At 41.2% G+C, this 10,568-nt stretch overlaps 1 protein-coding gene across 4 annotated transcripts in view; it reads left to right on the top strand.

The window, feature by feature from the left end:
• EIF4B (eukaryotic translation initiation factor 4B) overlaps nucleotides 1–10,568 on the top strand; it is a 37,600-nt gene that overhangs the window by 14,035 nt on the left and 12,997 nt on the right. For all 4 annotated transcript variants that reach the window (XM_023211022.1, XM_023211023.1, XM_023211024.1 and 1 more), the window contains exons 4-8: nucleotides 523–639; nucleotides 2,402–2,456; nucleotides 3,084–3,218; nucleotides 8,900–9,037; nucleotides 9,137–9,310. In XM_023211022.1, coding sequence (XP_023066790.1) covers nucleotides 523–639; nucleotides 2,402–2,456; nucleotides 3,084–3,218; nucleotides 8,900–9,037; nucleotides 9,137–9,310 — 619 coding nt within the window. The remainder of the gene's footprint in view (nucleotides 1–522; nucleotides 640–2,401; nucleotides 2,457–3,083; nucleotides 3,219–8,899; nucleotides 9,038–9,136; nucleotides 9,311–10,568) is intronic.

Here is a 10,568-nt window from a genome sequence, read left to right on the forward strand (position 1 = left end):
TTTTTTCTTTTTAGACGAAGTTTCGCTCTTGTTGCCCAGGCTGGAGTGCAACGGTGCAATCTCAGCTCACTGCACCCTCCGTCTCCCAGGTTCAAGCAATTCTGCCTCAGCCTCCCAAGTAGCTGGGATAACAGGCATGTGCCACCATGCCCAGCTAATTTTTTATATTTAGTAGAGATGTGGTTTCACTATGTTGGTCAGGCTGGTCTTGAACTCCTGACCTCAGATGATCCACCTGCTTCAGCCTCCCACAGTGCTGGGACTACAGGCATAAGCCTCTGTACTGGCCTGAATTCATATTTCTTTTAAGGGTTAAATTCATGTAGTTCAAAATTCAGAACGTATAATAGGGCATTTAGTAAAGTTTCTACTATCCCTCTGCATCAGTTTTCCTCCTGAGACAGCCACGTTCTTGTGTATTCATAAAAATTCATGCACATACAGTAATGCTTTCGTACTCCTCTCAAAAAATGGCAAATGAAGAACATTGGGAAACTTTGTTGTTGTTTCTTATTCCTTCAGATCAGTGCAGTGCGTTTACCACGTGAACCCAGCAATCCAGAGAGGTTGAAAGGTTTTGGTTATGCTGAATTTGAGGACCTGGATTCCCTGCTCAGTGCCCTGAGTCTCAATGAAGAGGTAAAGAAAATAAGAGTGGGGATATGAGGGGTGTAAGTTCACAAACCTCATGTTTATTGATCAAACTGATATTTTTTAGGTTGAGTGAGTGGCTCACTTCAAAGATTCCCATATCTACAAATAAAGGCCTACATTATTTAACAGTATATCACTTAACATTCAACATTTAGCAAGTCACACTTCAGCAAATTCATTAGGCCCTAATAATTTAGAGAGGTACTTAGGTGGAAAATTGTGGAAGAAACCCGCCACACACCATGTCTCTAATTAAGTCTCAACATTGGTTTACCCATAGTGTTGCCTCAACTCCTATGGCTTTGCTTTTTCAGAGTAATCTGACCTGATAAAGGCAAATAGAAAAATCAAGTTTGTTTAGTATTGAAAGGCATATCTCATTTTCAGGGAAGTGTTGTAATGGTATTTTTTGTTCATTTAAGAGGATTTGGAAACATTTCCTACAAAGGAATATATTATAGGAGAAAGACAAATATCCAATCCTTCTGCTTATCAACACTGCCTACAAAATATTTTCCTGTCCCAGAACTTGAGAGGCTTATATCTCAGAAGAAAAAAGACTTTTTTTCTCCTTTAACTCCAAAAACACCTTATTGTTTATTGATAAGGTAATTTCTAGTGCCATTTGTGCCATAATTCGTGCCATAAGTCCTAATTTGCCATATGACATGATTGAAATCAACACCTCTTAGAAATAGTTTCGCTGCCTGTGTGAAATAAGAGATAAAAATTAATGTACTTAGTTAAATTTAAATGCATGTGAAGGTCTAATGTTCCAGACTTACTCTTATTGGATTATTTTCAGATTTTATTAACTTTAGTGGTCTCTAACCTTACTCAGTCTGGATAAGAAAAGGAATATCATGCAATTGTTAACTATTTGATGCTTACTAGATGAACTGTTACTTAATATATTGTTGTGGTGCATATTTAAGAGTTATTTTGTTACTAAAGATTTCATTATAGTGGTTAGTTTTGGGTATTTTTAACTAAAAATCATTGTTATCCTTCTTCAACTGTAGATTCTACTATGAAATGAGGAAAAATCAGCAATAGAATTAATTGGGTTCAAAGTATGTGAATAATGATGTGGGAAAGGGAAGTCAGAGGGTATCTCTGGAAGAACTGATTTATCCAAAGGTAATACTGAGTGAGAGAACCTAAGATTGTAGACAAAGCATGCTTTATGCAATTTTGCTGGTGTATAGTACTAGTAGGGGCTCTATAAATGTGTTGGGTGTTTTTATTTTTAAGAGACAGGGTCTCGTTATATTGCCCAGGCTGGACTTGAACTCCTGGGCTTAAGTGATCCTCCTGCTTCAGCCTCCCAAATAGCTGAAACTGTAGGTACATGCCACTGCACCTGGCTTCTATAAATTTTGATAAATAATTGCTGTGGCACCAAATAATGCCTTTTATTCAGCTAGTTATGTGAGGATTATTTTTAATTTACTACACTTGACAAATTACCTTGGATCGTTAAAAAGTTAATTCTGTTCTGTGAAATTAAGCTTTGTAAAAATAGTGTGATAATTGACCTAATATTCAAAGCCAGCTTAAATTTGTTGAATTTTTAAGTCTTTATAAAGGACTCTTTAGCCCACAGATTGGAGTGTTAGCTAGATTACAGTGTTCTCCTTTATCTTCCTTCCCCTAGTGCTTCTGCTATGCCCAGACGTTCAAGGTCACTCAAGGGATTTGTGCATAATGGGGCAAAAGGTTGGTTAATATGGTCCTATGCTCTCAGTCTCTAGGTAACAGGAGAATTCGAGTGGACGTTGCTGATCAAGCACAGGATAAAGGTAAGGAAACTGGTAGAGATTTCTGACTGGTAATGGTCCTAGAATGACAACAAACCATCCTTTCCCAGAAAATTTTAATAGGGGTAGTGGTGGGCCTGCCTGAATCTACAGTAACAGTTTTCAATCAGTTTTGCCCCACAGGGGATTTCTGGCAATGTTTTAAGACAATGTAGGTTGTCACAATTGGAGGGAGTGCTGCTGCCATAAGTAGAATCCAGGGGTTAATTCTGTAGGGGATAGGACAGTCCCCATCAACAAAGAATTATGCAGCCCAAAATGCATGTCAAGATTGAGAAGCCTGATCTAGATGAACATTAAATAGATGATAAATAATGTGCCTAACAGCACATTGGTCACAAAGGGGACCTAATTTGTATATGTTTCAGGGACTCCTGGCCTATGCAGAATTTGAGATAGCTAAGCATTAAATCAATAGGAAAAAATGGGAGGGAAAGAACCACCCGGGTTGAATTGGAGCATGTACTTACTTATGGGGCCTGAGGTAACTGGGATGACAGTGTGATGTGAAAGTGAAAAATAGGGTAAAGTGGGGTTTTTCTATGTGTGAGAAATATCGGGCAAAGTTTTTTTTATGAGCTTACGGTTTTTGTTTTAACGTATCTGTAGACAGGGATGATCGTTCTTTTGGCCGTGATAGAAATCGGGATTCTGACAAAACAGATACAGACTGGAGGGCTCGTCCTGCTACAGACAGCTTTGATGACTACCCACCTAGAAGAGGTGATGATAGCTTTGGAGACAGTAAGTGTTTTTATGAAGTTAGTTTCTTCTGTGCTTTGGGAGGCTATTTAGTAATAGGCCAATGTGTTACAGATAATCACATTAACAGAAAGGGGGGGGGAAAGCAGATTAAGAAAAATTTTGGATAATATCTGAAAGAATTGATAGATACAGAAAACAAATTTGACAAATTAATAATTTTTTTTAGAAACTTAACAAAGAAAGGGACAGACATTTCTCTTTTTTTGGAGACAATTGTTTTTAAGGAAACCCAACCTGGGCATGGTGTCTCACACCTATAATCCCAACACTTTGGGAGGTCAAGGCAGGTGGATTGCTTGAGACCAGGAGTTTGAGAGCAGCCTGGGTGACAAAACAAAACCCTATCTACCAAAAAAAAAAAAAACAGCTGACGTGGTGGTGCGCACCTGCAGTCCTAGCTATTCAGCAAGCTGAGGCAAGAGGACTCCTTGAGCCCAGGAGGTCTAGACTGGGTGACAGAGCAAGACCCTGTCTCCAAAAGGGGAAAAAAAAAACCCATCACATTCTACAAAGTGAGCTATTTGAAATCAGAAAGAGATAGAGTCTCGCTCTGTCGCCCAGGCTGGAGTGCAGTGGCGCAACCTTGGCTCACTATAACCTCCACCTCCTGGGTTCAAGCAATTCTCCTGCCTCAGCCTCCCAAGTAGCTGGAACCACAGGCATGCACCACCACACCCAGCTAATTTTTGTATTTTTAGTAGAGATGGGGGTTTCACGATGTTGACCAGGATGGTCTCGATCTCTTGACCTCATAATCCGCCTGCCTTGGCCTCCCAAAGTGCTGGCATTACAGACGTGAGCCACTGCACCCAGCCGATCAGTTGCATTACTATATGCTTGTAGCAACCAATTAAAATACTTTTTTTTTTTTTTTTTTTTACCCGAAATGGAGTTTCGCTCTTGTTGCCCAGGCTGGAGTGCAATGGCATGATCTCAGGTCACCACAACCTCCGCCTTCTAGGTTCAAGTGATTCTTCTGCCTCAGCCTCTCGAGTAGCTGGGATTACAGGCATGTGTCGCCACGCCTGGCTAAATTTGTATTTTTAGTAAAGATGGGGTTTCTCCATGTTGATCAGGCTGGTCTCGGACTCCTGACCTCAGGTGATCCTCCTGCCTCAGCCTCCCAAAGTGCTAGGATTACAGGCATGAGCCACCACGCCTGGCCTAAAATGTAAGTTTTTTTTTTTTTTGACACGGAGTTACGCTCTGTCGCCCAGACTGGAGTGCAGTGGCCGGATCTCAGCTCACTGCAAGCTCCGCCTCCCGGGTTTACATCATTCTCCTGCCTCAGCCTCCCGAGTAGCTGGGACTACAGGCGCCCGCCACCACGCCTGGCTAGTTTTTTGTATTTTTTAGTAGAGACGGGATTTCACCAGGTTAGCCAGGATGGTCTCGATCTCCTGACCTCGTGATCCGCCCGTCTCGGCCTCCCAAAGTGCTGGGATTACAGGCTTGAGCCACCGCGCCCGGCCAATTGTAAGTTTTTTAAATAAAAATATTGATTCACTTTAAAAATACTCAAGATACAGCAGTGAACAAGGATATAGCAGTGTAATTTTTTTCTAATAAAAATTGATTCACTTAAATGCTCAAGATACAGCAGTGAACGAAAACAAGAAAATCCTGTCTTTATTGGGCATACGTTATTATGGTGGAGGGACGAGAGTGTGTGAATAATTAAATAGTTGGGGTGCGGAAAGATAGGGGGGTGGGAAATATCATGGGGTAGGAGTAGAGATTATGTACATCACTTTAACGAAAACCTTTATTGGGAAAATTATGCAACTTTATTAAAATATACAAAAATAGACGACACTAATTATTTTTAAGAAGCTACTAGCTAGTAAAAATAAGTGTTTTGTCTGTAATCAAATACTTAATAGCATAAAAACAGGGATAAAATTCAAGACCTGTTACATTAAGGGGAAAAAAATTGTATATAAATTTGAAAACAATACCATGTAGTATTAATGCATAAGTTGTAAAAAATATCAAGCTGTGCATGGTAATTTTAACCACCCTTGTGATTGTTGGTGGGGGTAGGGAAAATTATGTTGTTACATCTGTAACATATTTCTTTTAAACAAAAAACTGAAATAAACATGGCAAAATATGACACTCACTAAACCTAAGTAATAGGTTCATAAGTTTGTTATAATGGCTTCTTTACTTTTCTGTATGTTTGAAATAGTTTAAGTAAAAACAGAACAACTTAAATTTACAAGCTCTTTGTTTTATTTTTTTGAGACAGAGTCTCGCTCTGTTGCCCAGACTGGAGTGCAGTAGCAATCCTGGCTAACTGCAACTTCTGCCTGCCAGGTTCAGGGTGTTCCTTGTGCCTCAGCTTCCTGAGTAGCTGGGATTACAGATGCACGCCACCACACCTGGCTAATTTTTGTATTTTTAAGTAGAGATGGGGTTTCACCATGTTGACCAGGCTGGTCTCTGACTCCTTATATCAGATGATCTGCCCACCCTGACCTCCCAAAATGCTGGGATTACAGGTGTGAACTATCGCTCCCAGCCACAAGCATTTTAATTTTGTGAGGTACCTTTTGAGCTTTGTACTAAATATAATTGAGGAAGCAGTAAGGGATATAATTCTTATTAGAGGAGAGTCCTTAACCTTTTAAGATGTAGAAGGAAGAAGAATGGGTCATAGGTCTGAAAGAAGGGTAAATCAGCAAGTTTATATCTGACTTCTTACATGACTTTGACACAACAAAGCCTTGGGGAGAACTACCTGAGGTGATTACTTCAGCATTTATGCAAGAGATTCTATTGTTAACAGGAAGAAATGGCTCTTGAAAGAAAAAGCAGACAATCAGACCAAGGGTCCTGTTTTGAGTCCAGGGGCATGACTTTTCTCACCTGAAACCTTGAATTTAGAGCAAGCAGGATGGATAACGAGTGAGTGTGCTGTTGTTATCCAAAGCTGCCCCAAAGTCAACTTAGTTAACCTGAATTAAAGATTCAGAGACTCCTATCCCAAGCATTAGGCCAAAAACAGAACCCTGAGGGGTGTTGGGGGGTATTACACTAAGTATTCCTATGAAATGTCAGTAATAGCATGTGCTGCTTTTCTCCAATATGGATCTGTGCTTTCTCAATAAATGCAAGCTTATCATAATTTCAGTATTATCCAGTAAAATCAAGTGTAAATCGCATCTCCAGAAATTAAACCACATTTCAAAATAAACACAGGGCTGATTTTCTTGTGTCCTGTTTTAGATCATTTCTATAATCATTTTACTAACATTAACATGTTCTTTAATATATAAAGTTTATAATACTAGGAAATGTTATGTCTGGTCAGTAAAAAGTATGTGGTTTCCAAAATGAAATCATTATTTATATTTAAAAGACAGTAGCCACAAGAAGAAGATCCCTGGCCTGGCACGGTGGCTCACGCCTATAATCCCAGCACTTTGGGAGGCTGAGGCGGGCGGATCATGAGGTCAGGAGATCGAGACCATCTTGGCTAACATGGTGAAACCAATCTCTACTAAAAATACACACACACACAAAAATTAGCCGGGGGTGGTGCTGGGTGTCTGTAACCCCAGCTACTTGGGAGGCTGAGGCAGGAGAATCGCTTGGACCCGGGAGGCAGAGGTTGCAGTGAGCCCGCGATTGTGCTACTGCACTCCAGCCTGGGCAACAGAGGGAGACTCCGTCTCAAAAAAAAGAAAAAAGAAAAAGATCCCTGTTTGGCCCCCGTATGTAAATTAATCAGCCTTATAAAATATTTGTAGGTTTTTTTAGTTAGTTAATTTATATTTAGAAATTCAGATTTATTTTTTTTAACATAAAAATCTGGGCTGCCAGCTTCTCTCAGAAAATTGGAAGATCCTAGCAACAGTCAACTGGAGCTAAACAGCAGCTATCCTTTTCACAGACAACTTAATGCTACCCAGTTTTCTGTCTGAGTTACTACATTTCTTTATACAGATTTCTAGTATTTAGGTTCCTCTGATACTGAAATGCACATGTGTGTGTAAAATATAGTTTATAACATAAACATTGCAACAAACGTCTTTGTACATGTATCTTTATCACACATCCAGTTACTTCCTTAGGATGAATTTCAAGAAATTAAATTTTTGGCCAAGAAGGGTATATACATTACTTCAAAGCTTTTCATGCACAGTTCTAATACAACTTTCAGTATTTATACTAATTTATTGATTTACTTACTTATTTTGAGAAGACGTCTCACTCTGTTGCCCAGGCTGGAGTGCCTTGGCACAATCTTGGATCAATGCAACCTCTGCCTCCCTGGCTCAAGTGATCCTTCCACCTCGTCCTCCTAAGGAGCTGGGACCACAGGCCTGCACCACCATGCCCGGCTAATTTTTTGTGTTTTTGATAGAGTTGTGGTTTCGCCATGTTGCCCAGGCTGGTCTCAAACCCCTGAGCTCAGACGATCCACCACCCTCAGCCTCCCAAAGTATATTGGTACTGTTTAAAATTATGATCAGCAGTGCAGAAATTGATTAAAGCTCCTAGACTTCAATAGAAAATTATGTCCTAGCCGGGTGCGGTGGCTCAAGCCTGTAATCCCAGCACTTTGGGAGGACGAGACGGGCGGATCACGAGGTCAGGAGATCGAGACCATCCTGGCTAACACGGTGAAACCCCATCTCTACTAAAAATACAAAAATTAGCCGGGCGAGATGGCAGGTGCCTATAGTCCCAGCTACTCGGGAGGCTGAGGCAGGAGAATGGTGGGAACCCGGGAGGCAGAGCTTGCAGTGAGCTGAGATCCGGCCACTGCACCCCAGCCTGGGCGACAGAGCGAGACTCTGTCTCAAAAAAAAAAAAAAAAAAGAAAATTATGTCCTGTTAGTCATATGTTGCATATATTGTTTCTCATTTTGTTTGCCTCTTAAATAAAGTAGTCTTTGTGGCTGGTTGTTATGGCTCAGGCCTGTAATCCCAACACTTTGGGAGGCCAAGGCTGGAGGATTGCTTAAGCCCAGCAGCCCAAGACCAGCCTGGGCAGCATAGAGAGACTCTGTGAGTGAGACAGAGTCTCACTCTGTCGCCAGGCTGGAGTGCAGTGGTGTGATCTCAGCGCAGCCTCCGCCTCCCGTGTTCACATATTCTCCTGTCTCAGCCTCCCAAGTAGCTGGGACTACAGGTGTGCGTCATCATGCCCAGCTAATTTTTGTATTTTTAGTAGAGACGGGGTTTCACCATGTTGGCCCGGATGGTCTCAATCTCTTGACCTCATGATCCGCCCACCTTAGCCTCCCAAAGTGCTGGGATTACAGGTGTGAGCCACCACGCCTGGCTAAAAAAATTTTTTTAATTAAAAAATAGGTGGTCTTTGGGATCACCATGGAAGATTCCAACTGTATTGTTTTAGTGTCTTGTGCTTTGTGGTTTTTTTTGTTTGTTTTGTTTTGTTTTTTGTTTTTGCATATAAACCTTTTCTCCTGGAAATTCATTATGGAATATTTAGGGATTTTTTTAATTTCCAACCCACCCTTCCCAAATTATTAGCTGAGCAACATTTATTTCACCTGAGAAACTTTTTGAAGAAATCAGAAAATTTAAATAAACACACATTCTTCCAAACTGGTGTGATAGCTTACTGTGTTTCTATTAATGATGTCAGAGAAAAGGGGATGGTGTTACTTGTCTCTTTTCTCTAGAGTATCGAGATCGTTATGATTCAGACCGGTATCGTGATGGGTATCGGGATGGGTATCGGGATGGCCCTCGCCGGGATATGGATCGATATGGTGGCCGGGATCGCTATGATGACCGAGGCAGCAGAGACTATGATAGAGGTAATTGTAAAACGTTTGTGTTGAATTGTTCTTTCAGTAACTTTTTTGCTTTTTTTTCCCTCTCTGCTGTGATGATTATAATTTGGGATATGTTTACAGGCTATGATTCCCGGATAGGCAGTGGCAGAAGAGCATTTGGCAGTGGGTATCGCAGGGATGATGACTACAGAGGAGGCGGGGACCGCTATGAAGACCGATACGACAGACGAGATGATCGGTCGTGGAGCTCCAGAGATGATTACTCTCGGGATGATTATAGGCGCGATGATAGAGGTAATAGTTTTCTTTTTACTTACTTCATGGAACAGAAACTGGGAAAACTACGGAAAATTTGTGATTGTTTTACAAACCACTGAGTTGGGCACAGATACAATGTGCGCATGGTACAGGAAGCAGCAAAGCATAGTAGAAAGAGCATTGGCTGGCCAGGCACAGTGTCTCACGCCTGTAATCCCAGCAGTTTGGGAGGCCGACGCAGGCGCATCATGAGGTCAGGAGATAGAGACCATCCTGGCTAATGGTGAAACCCCCTCTCTACTAAAAATAGAAAAAGTTAGCCGGGCGAGGTGGCGGGCGCCTGTAGTCCTAGCTACTCGGGAGGCTGAGGCAGGAGAATGGTGTGAACCCGGGAGGCGGAGCTTGCAGTGAGCGGAGATCGCACCACTGCACTCCAGCCTGGATGACAGAGTGAGACTTGGTCTCCAAAAAAAAAAGCACTGGCTAAGGATGACATCAGTGGAAATACAGCAGTCGAATTCCTTTCATCTCATATGCCTTCACAGATAGATTTTTCAGTTAAAATTTATCGAATAAACGGTAGAAATGGAAAAAAAAATTGCCAGATACTGTTAATGTTGTGATCTCAGTAAATTACACTTAAAGCAGATGGTTTTAGCTACATTTTTCAAGTGAGGGAAATGAAACTCAGATTAAATGTAGTCCTGTAGCCCATCATTGGTACTATGGGGTTAAAAACAGCATTAAGGGTAGGTGCAGTGACTCACACTTGTAATCTCAGCATTTTGGGAGGCCAAGGTGGGCAGATTATTTGAGGTCAAGCGTTCGAGAACAGCCTGGCCAACATGGTGAAACCCCGTTTCTACTAAAAATACAAAAATTAGGTGGCCGGAGCGGCACACACCTATCATCCCAGCTACTCGGGAGGCTGAGTCAGGAGAATTGCTTGAGCCCAGAGGCGGAGGTTGCAGTGAGCTGAGATCGCACCACTGCACTCCAGCCTGGGCGACAGAGTGAGACTGTCTCAAAAAAAAAAAAAAAAAAGCATTGCTGATTTCAGTACCATTATACCATAATAATTGATGTTCATTAATTATAAAGGTGAGATTTTGGTGCACCTATTCTAAAATTACGCCCCTAATACTATAAGATATAAAATGTAAACTGTTACAAATCTAAACTGTTAGAAAATACTAATAAATGGCCACCATTTGTGTTTGTTCTAACTTCAGTGATGTCATATAAAAGGTTATGGCATGTGTCCTAGAATTTTTTCTATCCTTTTTTTTTTTTT

Source organism: Piliocolobus tephrosceles, chromosome 10 (assembly GCF_002776525.5).
Source record: "Piliocolobus tephrosceles isolate RC106 chromosome 10, ASM277652v3, whole genome shotgun sequence".
Classification (NCBI taxonomy): Eukaryota; Metazoa; Chordata; class Mammalia; order Primates; family Cercopithecidae; genus Piliocolobus; species Piliocolobus tephrosceles.